This window comes from Cetorhinus maximus, chromosome 16, assembly GCF_964194155.1.
Source record: "Cetorhinus maximus chromosome 16, sCetMax3.hap1.1, whole genome shotgun sequence".
NCBI lineage: Eukaryota > Metazoa > Chordata > Chondrichthyes > Lamniformes > Cetorhinidae > Cetorhinus > Cetorhinus maximus.
The window spans coordinates 25,414,662-25,442,009 of record NC_135894.1 but is presented as its reverse complement, the minus strand read 5'-3'; the positions used below and the strand labels follow the sequence as shown (position 1 = coordinate 25,442,009).

The following is a 27,348-nucleotide window of genomic DNA, read 5'->3' as shown; positions in this document are numbered from 1 at the left end:
AATCCCACCATGGCAGATGGGAGAATTTGAATTCAATAAAAATCTTTAAAAGTCTGATGATGACCATGAAACCATTATCAATTGTTATAAAAACCCATCTGGTTCACTAATGACCTTTAGGGAAGGAAATCTGTTGATCTTACCTTACTCCAAACCCACAGCAATGTGGTTGACTCTGAAATGGCCTAACAAACTGCTACAAAGCCTCAAAAAGGAATGAAACTGGATGGGCCACCTGGCATCAAACTAGGCACTGGAAATGACAACAGCAAATTCAGCCCTGTTGACCCTGCAAAGTCCTCCTTACTGACATCTGGGGGCTGGGGCCAAAATTGGGAGAGCAGTGTCACAGACTAGTCAAGCAACAGCCTGACATGGTCATCCTCATGGAATCAGACACCAGCATCACCACCCCCGGGCAGGCCCAGCAGAGGTGGTATATAGTTGGGAGGGAATGGCCCTGGGCGTCCTCAACATTGACTCCAGACCCCATGAAGTCTCATGACATCAGGGCAAACATGGGCAAGGAAACCTCCTTCTGATTACCTTGTACTGCCCTTCCACAGCTGATGAATCAGTGCTCTTCCATGTGGAACATCACATGGAGGAAGCACTGAGGGTGGCAAGGGTGCAGAACGTACTCTGGGTGAGGGACTTCAATGTCCATCACCATGGCCAGGATTTTGCCCATAGCAGGGTGGAAGGGACGGTTGGGAAGCTGACCGCCACCTGCAATCAGCACCGGGCCGCAATTTCATGCTGCTGGGCCGATTAAGGCCTGCCCAGCGTGAAACGCGAGTGGCAGCGCTGAGCGCTACCTGAGCGAGCCTACAATTCAAAGGCCTGTTAAGGCCATTATGTAATCAATTGAATTCAATTTTTCGCTGCCCTAACGGTTGGCGAAAAGGCCAAGCGGTCTTTGCATTTTTTTGGGAAACCTCATCCATTGGGGGGAGGGGGGGTGGGTGGGTGGGAGGGGGGGTGAGGTTTCCAAAAGCAAATAAAAATTAAATAAAATCTGTAATTTTTCATTATTAACATATCCCTGCTCATGTGACAAGCAATGACCATCTCCAACAAGAGAGAATCCAACCATCGCCCCTTGACATTCAATGGCATTACCATCACTGAACCCCCATTATCAACATTCGGGGGGTTACCATTGACCAGAAACTCAACTGGACTGGCCATATAAATACTGTGGCTACAAGAGCAGGTCAAAGGTTGGGAATCCTGCTGCAAGTAACTCACTTCCTGACTCCCCAAAGCCTGTCCATCATCTACAAAGCACAAGTCAGGAGTGTGATGGAATATTCCCCACTTGCCTGGATGAGTGCAGCTCCCTCAAGAAGCTTGACACCATCCAGGACAAAGCACCCCACTTGATTGGCACCACATTCACAAACACTCACTCCCTCCACCACTGACGCACAGTGGCAGCAGTGTGTATCATCTACAAGATGCACTGCAGAAATTCACCAAGGCTCTTTTGGCAACACCTTCCAAACCCACGACCACTACCATCTAGAAGGACAAGAGCAGCAGACACATGAGAACACCACCACCCCTCCAAGTCACCCACCATCCTGACTTGGAAATATATCGCCGTTCCTTCACTGTGGCTGGGTCAAAATCCTGGAACTCCCTCCCTAACTGCACAGTAGGTGTACCTACACCACAAGGACTGCAGCGGTTCAAGGAGGCAGCTCACCACCACCTTCTCAAGGGCAATTAGGGATGGGTAATAAATGCTGGCCCAGCCAGTGAAGCCCACATCTCATGAATGAATTTAAAAAAAGGTTACCTTGTGTTTTATTTTCATTTCAGCACAACATTCACTTTGGTATGATTGAATGCTACAAACATTTTGAAACTGGGTGGGGGCTATCATGCCCCTCCTCCACCCTACCCCAACCACCTTTTACAGTGATATTGCGTTTCCTTTATGTTTCTGTCCCACTGCTTCTGGGGACATGGACAGGGGTGGTGGGGAGAGAGGGAGGATGGCCTGCTTCACGGTGCACTCGAATGTTGCTCTGTTACTGGTGCATGTACCAAGTGCAGTATTCTCCAGTTGGCACTCTGCCACCCTGCAGTACTGCCCTCGTCTCCCTAAACTTTGGGAACCCAACAGCAAATTACAGTAAAACAAAACGCTGCTGGAAATCTGAAATAAAAGCAGAAAATGCTGGAGGCATGGGGCAGGTAGGATCATGATTTGTTTTGTCAGTGAATTGCTGCTGCCCTCCATCCGATCATAGAGTTTCCCCTTTCGTTCTTTGCTCCCCCCCTTCACCCCACCCCCCGCCATTTCCCCTGATTGTACACTTGCTTAACGACTGTCCATTCTCCAACAGCTTCCAGTTCATCGACCTGAAACATTAACTCTCTTTCTCTCTCCATAAATGCTGCCTGACCTGCTGAGTACTTCCAGCATCTTCTGTTTTTAAAAACTACACAAAGGCTACAAAAAGATAGTGGCCCGAGGATCACCTAAGAGACTGAGACAAATCTATTTTGTAATCGTGTTGTTTTTTCCTTCAGCTGTATCTCATTTTTGTGAGTGATTGTGTGGGTGAGTTGAATGAGTGAGGTATCCCGTTTTCAACGTCCAGGGTAAGTTTGTGATAATAAACAACCTTCTATATTTTTTAAAGCTCACAAAAAGCCTGCTGCTGGAATTATTTAAATCGGGGTAACCACTCCAAGAGTAAGAAAATACCCACCCCTCACATGCAAAATAGGTTGATCACAGTCAGTAAGAAACTGCATAAAACTCTTTGTGTGATTACAACAATGATGACATTGTGCTGAATGATTTGACTGAGTACACATGTCGGATTAACATTAACTCGTTAAAGATAGGGAACTCATTCTGCGGTTGTTACAACTGATGCCTGTGTTTAGGTGATGAAAGAAAATAGAACATGAAGACAGTCCATCATAGACTCGCAGAATTTTAACAGCACAGAAAGAGGCCATACAGCCCATCAAGTCTGCACAGACTCTCCAAATGAGCATTTTGATCTAGTGCCATTGCCCTGCCTTTTCCTCATACCCCTGCACATTGTTTCGACTCAAATAATCATCTAATGCCCTCTTGAATGCCTTGATTGAACCTGCCTCCACCACACTTCCAGGCAGTGCATTCCAGACCTGAGCCACTGTAGACTGATCTGGAAGAGCCCTTCAATACTCAGCTGAGTCAGTATCGAGATTTGCAGCAGTGTGCAGCATGCTGCACAATCTGGTCATCAGGAGTGGATAGTCTTTGCCAACATCTATCAGGCAAGAAGCTGAGAAGCAGGAGCAAGAGGAGGAGGAAGAAGGGGACCAAGAGGAGGTGGAACAGGAAAAGAAAGGAAGGACACAAAGTAGACAACCCTTTCTGCCTGGGCTGCACATGGGCAAATAATTCAAGAGCGATACCAGCAACCACAACCCAAACTCCCCATTTACCAACAGACCCACACATATTATCCACTGTCACTGATTTCGTCCTCTTGACCACAATGCAAAAACAAAAACCAACGTAAAATATTTGCCCCAATTCCAATTTATGAATTATTTCATGTCATACTCCACACAACAATAATCCTTCCTTCATGCCTTCACTGTGCCTTTGCCTCTCCTAGTCCATTCCTAGTGGCTGTGTTGTGGCTGGGGAAGAGGATATGAGTCAAATTCTGCTCCAACTCGTACTCACTATTTTAACCCTCACCTCAAATTCCTCACCCAACATATTCCTCATATCAACAATCGAACATGACAGAACATTCTTTATACTGCAGCACTGTCACTAACACATACCCTCCTTCCATGCACAAAATGGTCTAACACAACAAACAACAGGACACATTCTGTCCCTTCAGGGGCTCAACACGCACACAAATATTCAGTTGGCCATCCGCAACGCTGGAGGAGATGTGACAAAAGATTTCTTCACACTGGATCCTCTTTTCTCTATCTCCAAGCAGGGAGGTCATTCCTCAATATGAGCTGAGCTGTCAGCCACGTCTGGATGACTGTGGTGTCCACCTTCTTGCCGCTTCTTCTCGCTACTGCTAACGGAAGTTCAGACAATTGCCCAGCTTGGCTCAGGGGCCAGTGTGAAAGGGGTTTCCAGAGCAGCACCTCACACCTGCCCTCAGTTCTGACGCAGAGCCACAGGAGTGAAAAGACCTGTGGGAGTGGCCTTGACTCCGGGCGAGACGCTCCTGCTTCCTTTCCCAGGAGGACAGCTTCCCTTCTCCTCACAACCCAGTCTGCCAGTGCCACACATCCAGCTGGGCCGCACCACTGCAGCCCAATGGTAATCAATCCTGTAATCTGTAGACCTTGTGGCCCAGAGCTGCTTGTTGATCACTCACAACAACCAACTGCAGTGTCCCAAATGGAAGCTCAGCAGCTCTTCCACCTCCTAAGCTGGGAAGACAGGGGAAACATGTTGTCGGAGCACCCCAATTGGTTAACGAGCACACCAGACAGACATTAAGGGGTAGCACAAGGGTGATTAGTAAATATTCCTGTTAAATAATATATGCTCATGGATTTTTTTTTTGGATTTGGTGTTTCATTATTTGTAGAGAAGTAAGGGGAAATCCTGTATCATTATAGGCAAACTATCGACTGCTGGTTATAAGGATGATGATGATAAAATAATGCAAAGTGCCTTTGGATGGGTTGCTCACTGGGGGTCTGAGATCTTGAGGAAGTGCTGATTAATGGTGTTTTCCTCCTGCATTGCTTGCTCCTCAGGTGCTGGAGAGAGCTGGTTCTTCATTATGATGAGGTCGTTGGCACGCAGGATACAAGCACAAACTTGAACACAAAGTCAGGGCAGCACTGCAAAGCTCCACTCAAAGCTTTAGTATGTTGAATGTTTGTTCTCAAAGATGTCTTAATTCAGTAGAGCCTTGGTGAGACCACACCTGGAGTATTGTGTACAGTTTTGGTCTCCTTACCTAAGGAAGCATACATTTACCATAGAGGGAGTGCAGCAAAGGTTAACCAGACTGACCCCAGGATGGCAGGATTGTCTTATGAGTTGAGATTGGACCTGTATTCTCTAGAGTTTAGAAGAATGAGAAGTTATCTCATTGAAACAGGCAAAATTCTTACCGGGCTCGACAGGGTAGATACAGGAAGGATGTTTCCCCTGGCTGGGGGTATCTAGAACCAGGGGATACAGTCTCAGAATAAGGGCCAGGCCATTTAGGACTGAGATGAAGAGGAATGTCTTCACTCAGAGGGTGGCGAATCTTTGGAATTCTCTACCTCAGATGGCTGTGGATCATTGCGTATATTCAAGACAGAGATCGATTTCTAGATCATAGAGATATCAAGGGATGTGGGAGTAGTGCAGGGCATGATATGGTTGAATGGCAGAGCAGGCTTGAGGGGCTAAATGGCCTACTCCTGTGCCTACGTTCCTATGTTCAATCATGTTTCTGATAGCAATGTTGTAAACCAGCCTCTGCAGCTGTCAGGAACCATGGGTTGTATTTTCAACTCGGGAGCAGGTGCACGCCCGTCACGCACGCGTGTGAAATGGTACATGATGATGTCGGGCAAGCGTCCTGATGTCATCGCGCACTAGCGCGATATTTCAGTCAGCAGGTGCATGTAGGAGTTGGCAGCGCGCCCGCTGATAATTATGAGGGCTGTTCAGCACATTAATCAATTAATTAAAGTGAATATTTCCCTGTCCGCCCAACCTTACGGTTGGTGAGTTGGCGGAAAGGCCAAGCGGCCTTTGGATTTTTTGATGTTTGTTAATTAAAAATAAAATTAAAAATTTTAAACCTCATTTTTAACATGTCCTTGCTGATGTGGCAGAGTCACATGAGGGGACATGTTTACCTTAATTTTAAAACCTTTATTTTTAATGTTAAAAATCTTTAGCTCCCTTTTGCAGCTCTGTGCCTTCGGGGAGCTTTCACTGAGCACGCCCTCGTGCATGCGCTGACTTCCGTGCTCCCCCTCCTCCCCTCACCGCCCTCAGCCAGGCAGCGCTGAGTGTCTCAGAGCGGGCAGCGATTGGTTTCGCGGCTGCTCCCAGGCCTGCCCGACGAGGTAAAAATCCTGCCCCATATCTCAGGGCATACAACCTTATCACCCTGTCACCAACCAGATAGCCTGGCTAGAATAAATTCATCAGAGTACTGGCACTGGTTGAATGAATCATGACCGCTGCCAGGGAACCCGGTTACAAGTCTTCATGATGTGCTGCTTCTGGTTGTAAGCAAGTTGGCGTTAACAGAGTGAACAGAAAAAGACTTGCATTTATATAGCGCCTTTCACAACCTCAGGACATCCCAAAGCACATTCCAGCCAATGAAGTAGTTTTGAAGTGTAGTAATGCAGGAACGGAATCCTTTTCGGTTCAGAGAGATGCCAAGCTGCTGGTGGGGAGCAGACGAGGCAATGCTGGTGGAGCCTATGGCATCTTTCAAGCTGGGGAAACTGGCAATTGTGGGCAAAGCCTTGTCCTCTCTTGTCCTGCTTCACTGCAGGTAGCAAGGTGATTCCTCCTGACACACAGAGTCCTTGTGATGCCCTGGATACAATAGTGAACAGCAAACTTGGGAGATAGCATCTGCTGCAACCTGGAAGGAGCCTATGGCATAAATGTTAAAGGCCAGAATGGCCTTGACAATGACAGAGGCTGGCACTGTGGCTGCCTACTCCCTCTTCTCCCAGCTATTCCCTCTTCTCCCACCTACTCCCTCTTCTCCTACCTACTCCCTCTTCTCCCAGCTACTCCCTCTTCTCCCAGCTATTCCCTCTTCTCCCAGCTACTCCCTCTTCTCCCAGCTACTCCCTCTTCTCCCAGCTATTCCCTCTTCTCCCAGCTACTCCCTCTTCTCCCAGCTACTCCCTCTTCTCCCAGCTACTCCCCCTTCTCACAGCTATTCCCTCTTCTCCCAGCTACTCCCTCTTCTCCCACCTACTCCCCCTTCTCCCAGCTACTCCCTCTTCTCCCACCTACCCCCTCTTCTCCCAGCTACTCCCTCTTCTCCCACCTACTCCCTCTTCTCCCACCTACTCCCTCTTCTCCCAGCTACTCCCTCTTCTCCCACCTACTCCCTCTTCTCCCAGCTACTCCCTCTTCTCCCACCTACTCCCTCTTCTCCCAGCTACTCCCTCTTCTCCCAGCTACTCCTGTCTTCTCAGTTGCTTCCCCATCACCCTCAAGCCCCAAATTCAAACCTACGATGGCATTACTTTGAAAGGGGAATAAAGGAGATCAGCATTAGCAAAAACATTGAGGCAGAAAACAGTCCAAAGAATGCTAAGAAATAAAGCAGCAGCTAAAATGGACAAGCCAGCAACTAATCTCCAGCTCTGAAGAAGGGTTGTATTGGACTCGAAACGTTAACTCTGTTTCTCTTTCCACAAGTGCTGCCAGGCCTGCTGAGTTTTTCCAGCATTTTCTGTTTTTTATAATCTTTATGAGCTCCTTTCAATAGCTACACTGCAGACTGCTCACTGCTTGTTGGCACCATGACTTACTGAAGTCCAGTTCTGGGGCAGCTTAAAGTCACTAAAAGGCCCTACACCCTATTGCATGCATGGACATGTACAGAGGCAGTTTTTGCTTGCCTCTCTGGAGGACATGGCATGGGTTAAATTCCGGATGCTAGGAGAAGCCAGATATATTATTGCGCCCAGCGTGGGACTCGAACTCACGACCCTGAAATTAAGTGTCTCATGCTCTACCGACTGAGCTAGCCTACAGAGGACAATTCGATATGGTGGGGGAGGCACTTCTGGCATGGAATGAGCATATGCTGACCATTTGGCTTATCCTTGGGCTCCCACATGTGTGTCAAATTTCTAGGTGCTAAATCTTAATTAATATCACAGCATTTTGCAATATAAATGGACCATGCATCCTCTTCAGATGCAATGCAGTCAATACTGCTGATTCTGAAAAGTGATGAAGTATGGAGTCTGTAATAAAGTTCCTGTGCTATATTGCTGGTGGCCCCATTGGCCAGATGTTGGATATGTAAATAAGTTGTGTGATGGAAAGCAGCAGCCCACTAGAAAGGAAACCATTGATTTCAACTTCACTGCTCACGGGCTCAATGCACCGACAATGTCTAGAAACCTGTGAAAGGACAAAGTAAGATTCACAGCTCTGGAATAACAGCCCTATCACTGGGCACCGATTGTTGCACCATAACGACATCTTCTTTGGCCTCTGGATGTCTTAGCCTGTCTGGGTTTTGCCATTTTCCAGGCATTAAGCAGAAACTCAACTCCTCACTCGCCCAGAGGCTGGTGTCGCAGCTCACTGTCTGGGAGGAAGGGGTGACAAAGGGAAGCAAAGGAGGGGAAGCAAAATGAGAGGAGCTGGGGGCAAGTGAGTGAGTTAGAAATTAAGGGAGAGGCAGAGGGATAAGGAGAGGAGTGCCAGAGAGGGATGAGGAAGAGGGTTAGGGAGAAATAGCTGATAATCATGGAAGAGAAGGATAGGGGGTGGGAGAGGATTAAGAACACGGCTCAGAGAGGGAGAGGGCTGGAGAGAGGGAAAGGATGGGGAGAGGGAGAGGGAAAGGTTTGGGGGAGATATAAGGATAAGATTATGGGTTGGGAGAGAGGCAGAGGGAGAGTTAGTGCTGTGAGTTCCTTGCTTTGCAGATTTTGAAATTAATTGAAAATATTAATAATCAATCCTTCACCATTACTGAATGCAGATATGTGTAACGAGTTGTTGGTATGTGCTTTACATTCTAGGTGACTAAGTAAACTACCCTGTCAACCCTGGGTGAAGCATGATTAAGAACTTTGAGAGACCAAACCTTCATGAAAGGATGTGTTGTTCACCAGGATTCACCAGGATTAAAATGGAATGGGAATGAAACCTCATTCTTCTCCATCTGCATCTCTTGATTTTTGACTGGTTTTATTTAACGTGAAGACCGGTCACACATCCAGAGGAACTTGCTTTACCGATTAAATGCACCCAGCTGTTTGTTCACAACACCTTGCACAAATCTATTAACAACTACATTAATAAAGCTTTTAACCATTTCACCTAAATAGATTAACATACTTGTTAAAAGTGCAGGCAAAGGGTTTCCATGGGAATATTATTTAGTAATGTCACACTGTGCATTCCCAACCCCAGTGTGAACAAGCTGAATTGACATCAATAAGAAGCTGCCCAGGTTTTGCCATTTCCATATACGTTAATTTGTTACCTTACAACATTTTGGGTGCAGTTGTGCCCCCTGTAATATTATCAGTGCTCATTGTTAAATCTATAATCGCAAAGGTTTGAAAATAAGAAGTGTTGAAGTTGAACTCTATGGCACAAGGAAGGGGAGCTTGCATGGAGGCTCGGGACTGGCAAGGATGAGTCAGTGGTGAGAGGGGTATGGGGTGGGGTCGTGGGCATCGAAGAGTGGAAGGGGGATGGGCTTAGCAACCTGAGTGGGTGGGGGGTTTGGTAAAGACAAGCGTGAAGGTGACAGGAGGAGGGTGGAGGGTAGTGGATTCTATCCCATGCCTCACAATGAACATTTTTGCAATGACGACTCCAGGAACATGTGGTGCCAGGATTGAAGATCGCAGTAGGAGGGGTCCAGTGTGTGGTGGGTGGAGATTTGGTTGGGAATAATGTGATGAGTTGAAACTCTCCCTGCTCATGAATTCTATGAGTGAAATCCATGGACACACATGTTCTCAGCTCACTGTCTGCCCTCTTCACACAGTTCAACTGCTGGAATACCTACCTCTGCGTCTCATAAACCCAATATTCCTGCAACTTAGGGAGCAGGAGGAGTGGATGCAACAAAAGAGGGCTCTTGCTGGTAAACAATAGGAGGCGCAACGCCAGCAGCAGGCAGCACCAGAGGGGGAGACTGGTCAGGGTACAGCCACCAGAGAAGCCATCGTAGAAGATGGGCACAGGCAGTTGGCAGCAAAGCTGTGGCTGTGATGCAGGGCATCCCTTTTTGGGCAGGGTGCTCTTTCACAGCCTGCCAGTAGCTGCAACCTTGTCAGCTGTTGGCAGGTTGCGCCAATGAAAAGCTGCCCCCACTGCAGAATCAAACGTGTTTTCTTTGCATGCCGCTGGCACTTAGATTTTTATTTAGAATTGCCTGGGAAATGGGAAAAAGAAAGCAGAGAGGCACACAGCTCCACTTACATCTTTGGGGACGGCACACCACATTCTGACCCTAGTCTTCCAGCCCTTCTGTGCCATTGAGCTACTTCCAATAACAAAGCTCTATAATAAATATTCTATACATAAATATTGCTCAGTGCTGCTTTACTTCCAGTTCCTATTAAATAATTTAATACTTCAGTTATAATGAGTTTTGATGCCTTTATGAAATGGCTCTAAATTAGTTCCATTTTACCAGGAGTAGGTTACTTCAATGCCAGATGTGCTGCTCATGTGAAAGGTGTAATAATCTTGCCACATATGGAAATCATCTCAAAATACACTTGAGAAATAACATGATGCCAGCACTCTGAGATCCCTGAGTTGAAAATAGGTCGCCATCATATTTGTCGTCAGCTGTTCACAAAGCATTTTTTTTGTTCTTGGGGTGTGGACATCACCGGCAAGGCCAGCATTTATTGCCCATCACTAACTACCTTTGAGAACATGTTGGTGAGTTGCCTTTTTGAACCACTGCAGTCCATGTGGCATGGGTACACTCACAGTGATATTTTCAGCAGTAGTTTCATATTGAAGAATTGGTGAAAAATTGTGAAGTGCATCTCAGAATGAGGAATGATCTGCCCAAGGTGCCTTTCATTCCATAGTAAAACACAAGAAAACTGTGGGAATGACTACATGTCAATTTCTTTGAAGTGGAAGGGAAAGGGTACCCTGTTTTGGTCGATAGTTATGGCAAGTAGAAAAATGTTAAGTCTATGCCCAATGCAACAAGTTGAAAAACTACTGAGCTTCTGAGAAGTTGGTTTGCAATTTATGGTTTTGGTGTCAGATAATTGTCTGCAGTTTATGTCAGAGTTTGAAATATTTCTGAGTAGGAATGGAATTAAACACACTCTAATATCACCGTATCTCCCAGCATCAAATGGTGCTGCAGAAAGAAGTGGACAGGTTGTGAAGAAGTCTTTGCAGGAGTACTTGCTCGGTGACAAGCTAGGCAGAAATTTCCATGTTTCTCTTTGACACAGGCTAGACAATTTTCTGTTCTCTTACAGAATAACCCCACTCACCTTACGAGTTAGTTTTTAAACACACTCCTAGGGCAAGGTTTGGTTTGCTTAAGCATGACATCAATGGCAAAGTAAGAGAAAAGCAAGACAAAGTGAAGATGAGTCATGATACACAAAATGTTCAGCGCTGGTCAGAAGGTCATGGTGAAAACCCACCAAGGTGATGATATGATTGGAGTTGTTGTTGATGCATTCATATATCTAGTGAAGACTGGAGGGAGAATCTGTCAGTGTCATGTAGGTAATTGGCTTCAAGTGAAAATATGACAAAAGGAGAGCATGATAATTCTCCCATAGTCCAATTTCCTCCTACAGTCCAAAGTGAAAGTCAGAAAGAAAGAGGGAGTCGGAACTAAACTGGAAGTTTGTCGGTATCATAAAGTAGACCAGTGGAGCAAAGTGAGTCAAGTGATTAAAGCTAATCAATCAATGTCAGAGTCCCAACTGTTAAGTGGAGTTGGTAGTTAAAGCCAGAATTCAGATTTGACACAGTCAGAGATGTTGAGAGAACAGAGTCAAGTTAATTGGAGGAGATACCCAGAGAGAGAGAGAGAATTCAATGAATTTCGGGCTTGGCACGATGCTGAACTCTTCTTCTGCCGCCTTCGTCTCTGTGTTCACTTCTTTGGGCAGGAGTCCTCTCCCCATTCAACGGATCCTTTTACCCACCTCCAATATTCTCCCTCCACCTGGACCCCTCCCTCTGGATTCTTACCTTCTCTTGACCTTTTCATTGAAAAAAAAGTTCTGATGAAGAGTCATACGAACTCGAAACGTTAACTGTCTTCCTCTCCACAGATGCTGTCAGACCTGCTGAGTTTTTCCAGCTATTTTTGTTTTTGTTTGAGAAAGAGAAAGATGGGTTCATTGAAAGAATGCAGGGAGGAAGAAGAAAACAATTATTCTTTTCATTATTTCTTATCAAATTATGCATTTTTGTTAAACATATACTGGTGTTAAAGAAAAATATTTTTTACCTGTAAATTACTCTGTTAATTATGGCCATATTGTTATGATTACAGTAAAAAAACACAACCAAACCTGTTAAATTTCGGGTATTGTTGATGTTAGTTTAGTCATAGTGTATTCTGAGAAATTATGTACATGTACCATTTTACATCTTAACCTATAAGTTGTTTTTTAAGTTGGGATGTAGTACATTACACTGCCTCTCTACTGCCCTCTCTGGTGGGGAGGTGTAAATAAAGTTGGCTCAACAGTGGCTGCTTGCAGTGAGTCCACATGGTGAATATTTTCTTAGTGCAACACACAACAGCAGCTAATATTTCATATTGAATTAGTATAACATCCTGATGTATACCTCACTATTCATAAAGGCAAAGATCCCATATGGTTTATTAACATTTCAGGTTAGATAAGCTCACTGCAGATGTTCCCTGACCTCCCGAGTTCCTCACCTCAGTTTCTAATTTTATTTCAAATTTCCAACATCCGCACTATTTTGCTTTTTCCTTCAGTAACCTGCTTTGTTAACCTGTCCTACCACCTCCAGAGATTTGTGCACAAGCCTCGGGTCTCTCTCACCTGGCTATCCCCTTTACAGTTGTACCATTCAGTTTCTATTATCTTGCCTCGATCTCCCTACCAAAATGCATCACCTCACTTTTCTGTGTTGAATTTCATCTGCCACATGTCTACCCATTCCACCAGCCTGTCCTTCTTGAAGTCTATCACTATCCTTAGTTATTGCTACATTTTTGAGTTTTGTGTCATTGGCAAATTTTGGAATTGTGCTCCGTAAAAGGCCAAGGTGTTAGTGTATATCAGAAACAGCAGTGGTCCCAGTACTTGCGAGCAAAGTACTTGGCGTGTGTGTCCATAGATATCTGAAGGTGGAGGGGCATGTTAGTGGGGTGGTGAAAAAGGCATATGGGACACTTGCCTTTATCAATCGAGGCATAGATTACAAAAGTAGGGAGGTCCTGTTGGAGTTGTATAGAACCTTGGTGAGGCCACAGCTGGAGCAGTGTGTGCAGTTCTGGTCACCACATTATAGGAAGGATGTGATTGCACTGGAGGGAGTACAGAGGAGATTCACCAGGATGTTGCCTGGGATGAAACATTTAAGTTATGAAGAGAGGTTGGATAAACTTGGGTTGTTTTCATTGGAGCAGAGAAGACTGAGGGGCGACCTGATCGAGGTGTACAAGATTATGAGGGGCATGGACAGGGTGGATAGGGAGCAGCTGATCCCCTTAGTTGAAGGGGGACACAAGTTCAGGGTGAGGGGCAGGAGGTTTAGGGAGGGTGTGAGGAAAAGTTTTTTTACCCAGAGGGTGGTGACGGTCTGGAATGCACTGCCTGGGAAGATGGTGGAGGCGGGTTGCCTCACATCCTTTAAAAAGTACCTGGATGAGCACTTGGCACATCATAACATTCAAGGCTATGGGCCAAGTGCTGGTAAATGGGATTAGGTAGGTAGGTCAGATGTTTCTCACGTGTCGGTGCAGACTCGATGGGCCGAAGGGCCTCTTCTGCACTGTGTGATTCTGTGATTCTGTAGATGCTGGAAATCCAAAATAAAAACAGCACTTTTGAGTTGTAGCAGTGAGAACATCCTATCACTGACCTTCCCTTGTGTTCTGTCCTCCCTCCCCACCCCTTTCCCTGCCTTGATTAAAAACAGCCACATTTTGAAGTATTCTCAGGAAAATAACTCTCCACAGATGCCGCCAGAGCTGCTGGGCCTCTCCAGCATTTTCTGTTTCTGTTTCATTCTATTCATTTCCTCCATGCTGTTACTCTCGCAGTGAAGAGAGTTACTCTGGCTTTATATTGTGGAATTATACCTCATGAGAACCATAGCTAGCAGCTTCTGGGCTGTATTTTGGCATTCAGCCCTGTCTCGTGACCATTTTGAGGTGCAACATGATCAATGCAGATAATTTGAATAACATTGCACTCTCTGCGATAGCCATTTTGAAATGTTTCTTTCAGATATTTTATGAATAAAGTATCCTGAGTTCTGATGAAGAGTCATTAGGACTCGAAACGTTAACTGTATTCCTCTCTGCAGATGCTGTCAGACCTGCTGAGTTTTTCCAGGTATTTTTGTTTATATTTTAACTTCCCTGTCTCGTGACGCGGTACATAGTGATTGAGCCGATTCTGCTCAGTGGGAGCTCAGTTGTGGGCGGGGTGTCAGCAGGTTGTTGCAAACAAACAATGAAAGCCATCTCTTTGCGCCTGCTGCGAACTGGCAAAACTGGTTTGCCTGGCTCTGCTGAGTCATAGCCAGTGTTGGTATCTCTCTCAGGTCTTTCTGTCGGCTCACCCTAAGAAGTTACTTGACTCAAGAGTCAACAGCGTAAGCTTTGCTGGCGACCCCTCTGTTTGAAACAGGTATAAAGGTGTGAAACACAGAAACCTAATGGAATGAATGCATGAAGTGGAAATAGCATTGGTGAGTAGGTTGGTGCTCTGAATAAGGATCATATGGACTCGAAACATTAACTCTGTTTCTCTCTCCACAGATTCAGTCGGACCTGCTGAGTTTTTCCAGCATTTTCTGTTTTTGATTGAGCAGGTCGATTGTTCACCATGGTTTTATATTTGTAATTCTTCAACTGAGGGATGTCATATACACTAAAAACTGATTTAATTATCACTGAAAATTATTTTTGCCTGCTTTTTTTTTTAAATTGCAGGTGGAGTATCTTTGATTTTGTTTAAAACACCCCAGAGGGCGGTGGGAATCTGGAACTCACTGCCTGAAAGGGTGGTAGAGGCAGAAACCCTCATAACATTTAAGAAGTATTTGGTTGTACACTTGCGATGCCATGGCATACAAGGCTATGGGCCTAGTGCTGGAAAATGGGATCAGAATAGTTAGGTGCTTGTTTGACTGGCGCAGACTTGATGAGCCAAAGGGCCTTTTCTGTGCTGTAGGCCTCTATGACTCTAGTGACTCTATAAGAAGCGTGGTAAGGTCCTGTTACCAATAGCAAACACCACTTTCTGGTATGGATGGGTATTTGCCTTTGGAGCAACAGCCTCGCTGTTGCGTGTGCTCTATGGCCATGCTGCCTCTCCTAACTTGCACCCAAAAGGGCTGAGTTTTCGAGGTCCCCAGCACAGGAATAGAGACAGGGCAGGCCTGAAAATACCAATGCTGGCCAGCGTGTCAGTAGCAGGACACCATTCCTGCTGCAGGCCATTTTGGGAGAGGCAGGTTCGAGGCCCGGGAAGGCCATCTGACCCCATGAGGCATGCAGGCAATTCGGCCCGGTAAGAGCTTGTTAAAGGTGAGTTGCCCAATGGGGGAGGATCAGCTGCTTGCAGGCAGGCACCCAGCAGCAGGCCCAGGGTGCCAGTGTTCCTGGCAGGCTTACAGGCCTACCCTGCCTGCCTGGGTGTGGGTACATCTGCAGGCCGTTCTGTAAAGGAAATCACCCCACACAGCAGTGGCCTGGGTACTTTTTCTCCTTTTTTAAATAAAGCTTTTAAAAAGTGTCTTACTCCTTTTAGTTGAATCAGAATCACTGATTTGTTGCAGCGCTGAAGGAGGCCATCCAAATGAGCAAATCCCTTAGTGCCATTCTCCTGCCTTCTCTCCGTAACTATGCACATTCTTCCTTTGTTTTGAATGCCTCGATTGAACGCACATTTACCACACTCAGGCAGTGCATTCCAAACCTTAACCACTTGTTGCATAAAAAAGTTTTTTTCTCATATCGCTTTTGTTTCTTTTGCCAATTGCTTTCAATCTGTGCCCTCTCGTTCTCGATCCTTTCCCTATTTACTCTGTCCAGACCCCTTATGATTTTAAATACCTCGATCAAATCTCCTCTCAGCCTTCTCTTCTCCAAGGAAAACAGTCCTGACTTCTCCAATCCAGCTTCATAACTGAAGTTCCTGCCTGGAACCATTCTCATGAATCTTTTCTGCACTCTCTCCAATGACTTCACATCTTTCCTAAAGTGCGGTGCCCAGGACTGGATGCAGTATTTCAGCTGAGGCCGAACTAGTGACTTATACACGTTCAAGATAAGCTCCTGGCTCTTCAAGCGTCCTCTGGGTTACTTACACTGCAGCGGGTGCTCCTCTGAAGCTGGAAGGTGATTGGCCCTCCAGCTTCAAGAGCCCACCTACTACCCTTAATTTGTCAGGAAACTAGTCTCCTTGTCAATGAAGGGCTCTGAAAATCTTAACTTTAATCAGTTTCCCACCGGAGTTGGGCTCCTGCCTGAAATCAGACCCGACTGTTGTTTCCAATGGCAAAAATTCAGCCCCATTCATCCATTACCCCTTTGCTCACTGATTTCAATTCCAATTCCTCCACCATTGGTGACTATGTGCCTTCAGCAGCCTGCACCCTCAGTAAAGGACAGGATGAGAACAGTTGAAGGGATTTCATTGTGGGTGATCGAAACAGTGGAAATACTGAGTTAAGGGACCGCAAGGCTCTCCTCAGAGTTGCTTGCAGTTCTCCTGATAGTAGTGATTCTGGTGTGTTATAGTTCACACAGAGAGTCAAGTTGTTGTGGCAAATACACTTTCACATGCTTATTTTTGTCTGGGGCTATGGGTAGTGATGGTATATTAAGTTCCAATGTTCTTTCCATGACATGGCTGACCAGGAATCTCTCCTGCTCTTACTGCCTTCCATTGGCATGTGTTGGAAGTTAACAGTCAACCTGTTTGTCTGCGTTGTGAACACACCTTCCTTGGTCATCATGACCTGGAGTGGGACTTGAACCTGGGGCTTCCGGCTCAGAGGCAGAGACACTTCCCACTACAAGAACTGCCATTGTGAAGGATCTATAAATAAAGAGCTCAGGAAGGCTTTGAGTCCCTGACACACTGGTGGGAAGTGATCAAGGGAAGCATCAAGAGGTTTTTCATCCTCAAAGGCACCCAGAAAGCTAGAAAGGAACAGAGGGAAATGTCCCGACTCCAGGAAAAGATGCAGAATCTGCTCCGGCTGCAGTCGATGGGGGTCGATGTCAAGGAGGAGCTCCAAGAGGTGAAGGGCCAGCAAGCCTCGCACTTTGCCTCGGAGGCCTCCAAGATCATCTTCCGTTCCAGAGTCCGCTCCGTGGAGCAGGATGAGACGTGCTCACGTTTCTTCTTCCAAAAGGTACACAGAGAGCGCTCTGTGATCAGCAGCCTGAAGGAAGAAGACGGCTCAGTAAAGTCATCACGGTCCGACATTCTGAGGATCAGCAAATCCTTTTATGCCGGACTGTATGACGTGAAGCCCACGGACAGCACGGCCTCCCAGTCCTTCCTGTCCTCTATCACGGAGGTCCTAGACCACAGTACGCGGGAGAGCCTAGACAAACCGCTAACTCCTGACGAACTGACTAAGGCCCTCGAGTCCTTCGAGAAGAGTAAAACCCCCGGAAGCGACGGCCTGCCGGCGGAGTTGTATTCGGCTCTGTGGGACTTGATCGGCCCAGACCTGCTAGAAGTGTACGAGAGTATGCTCCTGGCCGGCAGCATGTCAGAATCCATGAGGAAAGGCATCATCACCCTCATCTACAAGCACAAGGGGGAAAGGGAGGAAATTAGAAATTGGCGACCCATTTCACTGTTGAATATGGACTATAAGATTCTGTCCAAGGTCATCGCCAACCGGGTCAAATCCGCTCTGGAATTGGTGATTCACCCTGACCAGACCTGCTCTGTGCCAGGCAGGAAGATCTCTGACAGCCTGGCGCTGCTCAGGGATACGATTGCCTATGTACAGGACAGGGGTGTGGATACCTGCCTCATCAGCTTGGATCAGGAGAAGGCCTTTGACAGAATATCGCACACCTACATGGGGGATGTGCTCTCCAAAATGGGCTTTGGGGAGGGAATTCGAAATTGGATCCAACTGCTCTACACTAACATCAGTAGCGCAGTCTCAATCAATGGGTGGGAAACAGATAGCTTTCCGATTAAATCTGGAGTCAGGCAGGGCTGCCCTCTCTCGCCTGTCCTTTTTGTGTGCTGCATAGAACCCTTTGCCGAGTCCATCAGGAAGGATCCGGGCATAAGAGGAGTGACGATCCCAGGCAGTGGAGGCACTCAGGTAAAAGCCTCCCTGTACATGGACGACGTCGCCGTCTTCTGCTCGGATCCGCTGTCGGTGCGCAGACTGATGCACGTCTGCGACCAGTTCGAACTGGCCTCGGGAGCCAAGGTAAATCGTGGGAAGAGCGAGGCCATGTTCTTTGGGAACTGGGCTGACCGATCCTTTGTCCCCTTCACTGTCAGGGCTGACGGCCTGAAGGTGCTGGGGATATGGTTCGGAGGGACCGGGGCATGCGTTAGAAACTGGAAGGAGCGAGTGGCTATGGTGAAAAGGAAACTGGGCATGTGGGAGCGACGCTCCCTCTCCATTGCGGGTAAGAACCTGGTCATCAGGTGTGAGGTACTCTCGCTGTTGCTGTACGTGGCGCAGGTCTGGCCCATCCCACACTCCTGCGCGATGGCGATCACTCGAGCCATCTTCCGCTTTATCTGGAGGTCGAAAATGGATCGTGTCTGCAGGGACGCGATGTACAAGCCTCTAGATAAAGGGGGAAAAAACGTGCCCAACATCGCCCTCATACTGATGGCCACCTTTGTGTGCGGCTGCATCAAGCGGTGCGTAGACCCTCAGTACGCAAACACCAAGTGTCACTACGTGCTGAGGTTCTACCTGTCCCCGGTGTTGCGAAGGATGGGTCTGGCCACGCTGCCGCGGAACGCTTCAAGTAGTTGGACCGTGCCGTACCACCTGTCCCTGGTGGAAAAATTTATGCAGAAAAACACCTTTGACCACAAGTCCATCAGGCAGTGGTCAGCACGTAACGTCCTAGAGGCCCTGAGGGATAAGGAGAGGGTGGACCCTGTGGGATGGTTCCCCGAGCAGACTGTCAAAGTCATTTGGCAGAATGCCTCATCGCCAGAACTTTCCAACAAGCACCAAGACGTAGCTTGGCTGGTGGTGAGAAAGGCCCTCCCCGTCAGATCCTTCCTACACGCCAGGAGTCTCACCCCCTCTGCACGATGCCCTCGAGGTGGCTGTGGTGGGGAAGAGACCGTTGTTCACCTCCTTGTGGATTGTGCCTTTGCAAAGAAAGTCTGGAGAGAGATGCAGTGGTTGCTGTCGAGGTTCATCCCGAGCAGTTCTGTGACACAGGACTCTGTGCTCTACGGGCTGTTCCCAGGGACACACACCGAGACAAACATCAACTGCAGCTGGAGGATCATCAACTCGGTGAAAGACGCGCTTTGGTCTGCCCGAAACTTGTTGGTCTTCCAGCACAAAGATTTGTCCCCGACCGATTGTTGCGGACTGGCACAATCCAAAGTCCAGGACTACGTGCTGAGGGACGCACTAAAGCTTGGGGCAGCTGCCGCAAAGGCGCAATGGGGAAGGGTCGCTGTCTAAGACCTTTCTACCACAGCGCACCGAGAGACTGGGAACTGTTTAGAGCCCCTCGGGCTGTACAGATCAAAATGAAAGGCTGTAAATGACTGTAATATTGTTTGTACTGATGCACCTGGTGATACATTTTGTAAAAGTTTAACCTGGATTGTACCCTTGTAATGTTGTTTTTGAAATGGTTTTGAATGTGATTGAAGATTTTTATGAATAAAGTATATTTTTACAAAAAAAAAAGAGCTCAGGAAGGCCCTCCCCATCAGATCCTTCCTACATGCCAGGAGTCTCACCCCCTCTGCACGTTGCCCTCGAGGTGGCTGTGATGGGGAAGAGACCGTTGTTCACCTCCTGGTGGATTGTGCCTTTGCAAAGAAGGTCTGGAGAGAGATGCAGTGGTTGCTGTCGAGGTTCATCCCGAGCAGTTCTGTGACACGGGACTCTGTGCTCTACGGGCTGTTCCCAGGGACACACACCGAGACAAAAATCAACTGCAGCTGGAGGATCATCAACTCGGTGAAAGACGCGCTTTGGTCTGCCCGAAACTTGTTGGTCTTCCAGCACAAAGAGTTGTCCCCGACCGAGTGTTGCGGACTGGCACAATCCAAAGTCCAGGACTACGTGCTGAGGGATGCACTAAAGCTTGGGGCAGCTGCCGCAAAGGCGCAATGGGGAAGGGTCACTGTCTAAGACCTTTCTGCCACAGTGCACCGAGGGACTGGGAACTGTTTAAATCCCCTCGGGCTGTACAGCTCAAAATGAAAGGCTGTAAATGATTGTAATATTGTTTGTACTGATGCACCTGGTGATATATTTTGTAAAAGTTGAACCGGATTGTACCCTTGTAATGGTGTTTTTGGAATGGTTTGGGATGTGATTGAAGATATTTTATGAATAAAGTATATTTTTGCAAAAAAAAAATAAAGAGCTCAGGAAAACTCATAGCAGGAACAAGGTGATTGTAATGGGAGATTTTCTAGATAGGCTGGAGTAGACTGCAGAATGACTCCCATAGTGAAGGCAGTGAACTTTTAGAGTGAATTCAGGTGAATTTTCTAGGGCAATACATTGCAAAGCTGGATTTAGGAATGAGCCAAGAGTCAGAATTAGTTAACAATCTGACAGGAAAGGAATGTTTTGCAAATAGCAACTGCTAATTTGATAAGAAATTTTGAGGGGGAGAAGAGAGAATCTTAAATCAAGATCTTAAATTTCAGTAAGGCCAACAGTGAAGTTATGAGGAATGAAGTGAGGGTGGGTTACTGAGCTGTTACTGGGTAAACCTACAGGCAGATAGTGCAAAATATTCACAGGCATATTTGGTACAATACAAAGCCAGTACATTCCCCTAAAAGGCAAAAGGCTCAACTTGTATAGTTAGACCATAGCGGTCAACAAATGAGGTAAGCGACAGCATTGAGCTAAAAGAAAAGCCTTACCCAAGAGCAGGGGAATGGTCAAAAGCAACAAAAACTGAAAGTAATTAGAGGCGTAAACAGGGAGTCTGGAAATAGTTTGCAAGGCACAACAGAAATTGAGATTAAAAGTTTTTATAAATACATTGAGAAAGAGAATGGTAAAAATGTGAGTCGCTTAAAGAGCACTGCAGCAGAGAACAGAATTAATGACAGGAAATGACAGGCTACTAAATGAGTACTGTGTTTTTATAGTGGAGACTGAGAGCAAAATGCCAGTGGACAAGAGGACCTGAAAATAAGTCAAGGGAAATATTCTTAGTGGATTTAGTTAAAGTTAATTAAATGGTAATGAAAAGAATAATGAAAGCTAGAATTCATATGTCTCCAAAACCTGATGGTTTCTCCTTTTCCCCCGTGCACCCCTCAGAGTATGTAAAGAAGGAGGGAGGAAATAGGAGATGTGTTAGTCAAGATCTTCCAACAACCTCGATTCAGGAGTTGTGGGAACTTGCCAATGTGATGTTACTCCATTATCTAAGAAGAGGGGAAGCAGCTTGTCTGTCTGACATTAGCTGTGTTGCTGGGACAGAGGGCTGAACTTTAACCCTCAAAATGGGTGTGCTGGGGTTGGGTGAGATGTTCAAACTTTAAAAATCTCACCCCCTGCCTCCCACCAGGGTTTCAAGGAGGCAGGACATGGGGCAATTCACTCCCAGGAAGCAGGCTGGCCATTTAAATACTAAAGTGGGACTGGGAGCCTCACCTTTAACCTGTCTTCCAGGTTTAACTCAGGTTTCGCAAGCCTCAAGAAACCTGATAGCTCAAGGGAGATGAGTACAGCTTCAGGTAAGTGCCTCCCCTGGCCCTCCAAGCATCCCCACATGAGAAACCCCTCCCCATATAAACCCCACTGCTCCCTTGTTCCGGAATTGGATCCTCTCCCCCTCTGTCGAGTGGGGTTCAGACTCCCATTGGGGTCGGGTATCAGATCCCTTTCCTCACACTCGCACTAGCAGATGAACCTCCGGCCTGCTCCAAAAGGCTCCCCCAGCCATACTGAAAGATAAGCCTGTCAATCAGGCTGACTCCCGGACAGGGGACTGCAAAGCAAAACTACGTAGGTTGTGGATGAACACCACAGGAAGTGGGGAAACCCTGACTTCTGGATTTCCTAACAGGTACTTCGTCACTCACTATTCCCAGAGTGATGTGAGGGGGAGGGATCAGGCTGAGGTGTGGAGGAGGGGTAAGGCTGATATTGGGGGAGGGGTCAGAATGATGTGAGGGGGAAGGGGAGGGGTGATATGAAGGGGCGGGTCAGTGTGATGTGTGGGGGCAGGGTCAAAGTAATATGAAGGGGAGGAGGTGGATGTGTGGGGGACGGGTCAGGGTGATATGTTGGGGAGGGGTCAGGATGACAAGAGGGAGTGGAATCAGGGTGATTTAAAGGGAAGGAGTCAGGGTGATGTGAGCGCAGGGTCCGGTGATTTATGGGGAGGGGTCAGGGTGATTGAAAGGGGCAGGGTCAGTGATTTGAGGGGTTAGGGTCAGGATCACGTGAGGGGGAGGGGTCAGGGTGATGTGAAAGAGTGGGGTCAGGGTGATATGAGGCAGTGGGGTCAGGGTGATGTGAAGGGTGGGGTCAGTGTGATATGGGGGGTGGGCTCAGGGTGATTTAAAGGGGTGCGGTCAGGGTTATCTGTGAAGGAGGGATCAATGTGACATGAGGGGCATGGGTCACAGTAACATCAGGGGTTGGGGTCAGGGTGATGTGAGGCACCGGGGTCAGGGTGACATGTGGGGTGGTCAAGTGACGTTAGGTGGAACAGTCAGTCCAAGTTGTCGGAAAGAGTGAGCTTGAGGTGTGGGGGAGGGGCCAGTGTGATGTGAGAAGGATGGGTCAGCATGATGAGGGGGAGGTGTCAGTGAGGTGTGTGGTAGAGGTCAGGGTGAACTGATGTGTAGGGATCAGAGCGATTGGATAGGGAGGGGTCAGGTCTGATGAGAGGGAGGGGTCAGGATGACGTGAGGGGGTTGGGTCAGGGTTATGTGGGGGAGGGATCAGTGTGATCTGAGGGGTGGGCTCAGTGTTATGAATGGGGCAGAGTGAGCGTGATGAGTGGAGGTGGTCATGGTGATGTTAGGTGGAGTGGTCAGTTTGAGGTGTGGGGGAGAGGTGTCAGGGTGATGTGATGATGAGGGGTTAAGGTGATGGGATGGGGAGGGGTCAGGGTGATGTGAGGAGGAGGGTCAGGATGATGTGTTGGCGAGGGGTCATATCTGAGGAAGGGGTCAGGGTGATGTGAAGGGGAGGTGTCAGGGTGATGTGTGGGGGTGGAACCAGTGTGATGTGCAACGTGGGGTCAGGGTGATGTGAGGGGGCAGGATCAGGGTGATGTGAGGGGTTGGGGCCAGAGCGACATAAGGGACCGGGGTCAGGGTGATGTGTGGAGATGGTCAAGTGATGTTTGGTGGTGCGGTCAGTCTGAGATGTGGGGGAGGGGTCAGTCTGAGTTGTGGGGAAGGGGTCAGGATAAAGTGAGGGGGGCATCAGGGTGAATTGAGGGGTGTGTCAGGGTGATGTGAGGGGGAGGAGTGACTCTGAGGTGAGGGGTAGGGGTCAGGGTGAAGTGAAGGGAATGGGTCAATCCAAGGTGTGGGTGAGGGGTCAGTCTGAGGTGTGGGAAGGGGTCAGGTTGAAGTGAGGGTGCAGGGTCAGGGTGACTTTTAGGTGGAGGGGTCAGTCTGAGATGTGGGGGTTGGGTCTGTCTGAAGTGTAGGGTAGAGGTCAGAGTGATGCGAGACGGATGGGTCAGGGTTAAGCGAGGGGGAGGCGTCAGGGGGATGGGATGGGGAAGTGTCAGGGTGATATGTGGGTGAGGGGTCAGGGTGATGTGAAGGGGAAGAGTCAGGGTGATATATGGGGGCGGGGTCAGGGAGAACTGAGGGGAGGGGTCAGAGTGATATGTAGGGGAGGGATCAAGGTGACGTGAGGTGGAGGGATCAGGGTGATGTGAAGGGGAGGGGTCAGGGTGATGTCAGGAGGAGGGGTCAGTTTAATGTGAGGGGAGGGGTCAGGGTGATGTGAGGGGGAGGGGTCAGGGTGATGTCAGGGGTGTGAGGGGGAGGGGTCAGGGTGATGTGAGGGAAAGGTGTCAGGGTGCTGTTATGGGGTGATGTGAGGGGGAGGGGTCAGGGTGATGTGAGGGGGAGGGGTCATGGTGCTGTTATGGGGTGATGTGAGGGGGAGGGGTCAGGGTGATGTGAGGGGGAGGGGTCATGGTGCTGTTATGGGATGGGGTCAGGATGATATGAGGGGGAGGGGTCAGGGTGATGTGAGGGGGTGGGGTCAGGGTGATGCGAGGGGGAGGGGTCAGAGTGATGTTTTTGGGTAGTCATGGTGATGTTAGCTGGGGTGGTCAGTCTGAGGTAAAGGGGTGGCATCAGGGTGATATTAGGAGGGGTCAGTGAGGTGTGGGGGTGGGGTTGTTGAAGTGTGGATGTGTCAGGGACAAGTGAGCTGGAGGTGCCACGGCGATGGGAGGGGGAGGGGCAAGTGACGTGGAGGTGTCAGGGTGATGGGAGGGCAGGGCTGAGGGTGATGTGTGAGCGTGGTCATGATGATGTTAAGTGCAGGGGTCAGTCTGAGGTATGGGGGAGGGGTCAGGGTTAAGTGAAAGAGAGGGGTCAGGGTGAGGTGAGGGGAGGGGTCAGCCTGAGGTGTGGGGAAGGAGTCAGGGTGGCATGAAAATGCAGGGTCAGTGAAGTGTGGGTGTGGGGTCAGAGTGAAGTGAGGGGTCTAAGGGTCAGGGTGATGTGTGGCGGAGAGGTCAGCCTATTTTTGGGGGAGGGGTCAGGGTGATGTGAGGGGTTGGGGTAATTGTGATGTGATGGGGATGGTCAGGGTGATGTGAGGGGAAGGGGTTATGATGATGTGATGGGGAGTGGTCATTGTGATGTGAGGGGGAGGGGTCATTGTGATGTGAGGGGGAGGGGTTACAGTGATGTGATGGGGAGTGGTCAGGGTGATGTGAGGGGGAGGGGTCATTGTGATGTGATGGGGAGTGGTCAGGGTGATGTGAGGGGGAGGGGTCATTGTGATGTGATGGGGAGTGGTCAGGGTGATGTGAGGGGGAGGGGTCATTGTGATGTGATGGGGAGTGGTCAGGGTGATGAGGAGTTGGGGTCATTGTGATGTGAGGGGGTGGTGTCAGGAGATATGAAGGGAGGGATCAATGTGATGTGACGGGGTGGGTAGTGAAGCCTCTCACCTCCATATCTCTAACCTATTCCAGCTCCACAGCCCTCTGTGATATCTGTGCTCGTCTAACTCTGGATCATCCTGATTTTAATCATTCCAGCATCGGCCTGCTGCCTAGGCCCTCCCCTCTAGAAACCATTTCCTAATTCTCTCCCTCTGACTCTCTTCCTTTATGATGTTCCTAGGAACCTATCTCTTTGAGCAAGCCATAAATATATCCTGATGTGGCTCTGTAGTTTCATTGACGTTGCTTTTTTCTTAGCAACTTGGCATGTTTTATCAAATTAAATGCACAATATAGATATAAATTGTTTTTGTGTTTATTGCGTGGTCTTTTATGTGTTCACAATGCATCCACTGGAGCCATTAAATATCAATTGAACTATCATTACATATGCATTGTATTTATTATATTTTAAGTAGAAATTCTTTTTAATGTGTTTCAATGGTTCCTAAATGCTTTAAAAGTGGGCTGTTAATTAAGAATATCTGTTTCCTGATTTACTGTAGATTGAAACTATCTCATTCCAAAGGGCACTATGTCTAGTCGAAAAATAACACAAGTAGTTCTGGCTGTAGAGCAGCCTGAAGGTGTTGGTGCACGAGTTCGAAGGAGTATTGGGCGGCAGGAGGTAAGTGTCACTCTTTAACTGTCCTGTAGCAAATCAAAGGATATTAGAGCTTAATTTTTTTTATCACGTATCTTAAATTTTAACAATCATTTCTTAAATTTTAACAACCATTTATTGCTCGTAATGCATGATTCACCAATGCAGATTCAATTAAAGTTGAAGGTAACATTGTGACAGCGAGCTGACACATTGTCCTTACACCCTTTGGGGACCTGACTTAAGTCCAGCACAAATCGATGGAATTAACGTCTATGTTTTTACAACTGTTCAGATACTAAGTGAACAGCTTGGGCAGCCTCTATCGAGTCCCCAGTGCAGTTCAATCTCTCTATAATCCAGTAACAAATGGTCGGGCTCAGGTCAAACCGACAGCTGGATTTGAATTGGGAATGTGAACCTCAAGCGACAGAAGTATTCTTACCGGGGAATGTTGAGCTCTCCCTGCTGGCAGTCCACATTAGAAATTCAGACATACATTCCTAAAGTTTAAACGGATAGGAATATTGTGGAGCAGATGTCCAGCTTTCCCATTTGTCCTCCCAGCTTACTGGGAATTTAAAACATTCGCACGAGGTTGGTGATTCAGGCATTTTGTGTTGTTCAGCCCTTTGACTATGAAGAGAATCAGAGCTGACTTCAGTCAGAGCTTTTCCTGAGAAGCACACATGTGCTTTCTAGTATAAGTCCCTGTTGTCAGATGAGGGACAAGAACCCAGGCTACTTGTCTCACCGCCCCCCCGCCTTTAAACCAGCTTATATTTCACCTCTCTTCTATTTTTACTTAGTTCTGTTGAAGAGTCATACGGACTCGAATATTAACTGTGTTCCTCTCCGCAGATGCTGTCAGACCTGCTGAGTTTTTCCAGGTATTTTTATTTTTGTTTTTGTTTTGGATTTCCAGCATCCGCAGTTTTTTTGCTTTTATCTTAGTGTTTAATTGACTGCCGCTTCTCTTCAAGGAATGCCTACCTTCTACCTTGAAGAAGTATTGCTCTTCCCTCCGACAGGATTTCCGCCTCTCTCTTTTGCCTTGTTACATCTTCTGGCAATCTCCACCTATCACTGGCCCTCTATCCAGCTCTACTTGTCTCACCCCCCCCTTAAACCAGCTTATATTTCACCTCTCTTCTATTTTTCCTTAGTTCTGTTGAAGAGTCATACGGACTCGAAACATTAACTGTGTTCCTCTCCGCAGATGCTGTCAGACCTGCTGAGTTTTTCCAGGTATTTTTATTTTTGTTTTTATTTTGACTTTGTACCCTTTCCACCACAGCCCAGGAGTGTTGACGACTGAGGAACCCTATGGCCACCCTGACCAATAATGGTTATTAGATCCAATGGCCATGCCCAATGGATCCAATGCCAGGAATGGAATGTGAGCCAATGCTGGAATAATGATGGGTTGTTCCCAACAAGGCAGCCCCTTGTAATTATCCTGTAAATTAATCA

At 47.6% G+C, this 27,348-nt stretch overlaps 1 protein-coding gene across 2 annotated transcripts in view; it reads left to right on the top strand.

The window, feature by feature from the left end:
• The first annotated feature begins 14,390 nt into the window (after positions 1 to 14,390).
• The window catches only part of pir (pirin), a 108,303-nt gene continuing 95,345 nt past the window's right edge, over positions 14,391 to 27,348 (top strand). Inside the window, exons 1-2 of one of the 2 annotated variants that reach the window (XM_078559528.1) lie at positions 14,391 to 14,574; positions 25,778 to 25,899. In XM_078559528.1, coding sequence (XP_078415654.1) covers positions 25,807 to 25,899 — 93 coding nt within the window. In that variant the 5' untranslated portion in view covers positions 14,391 to 14,574; positions 25,778 to 25,806. Of the gene's footprint in view, positions 14,636 to 25,777; positions 25,900 to 27,348 lie in introns of both variants that reach the window. The other variant, XM_078559527.1, reaches the window with a different exon arrangement.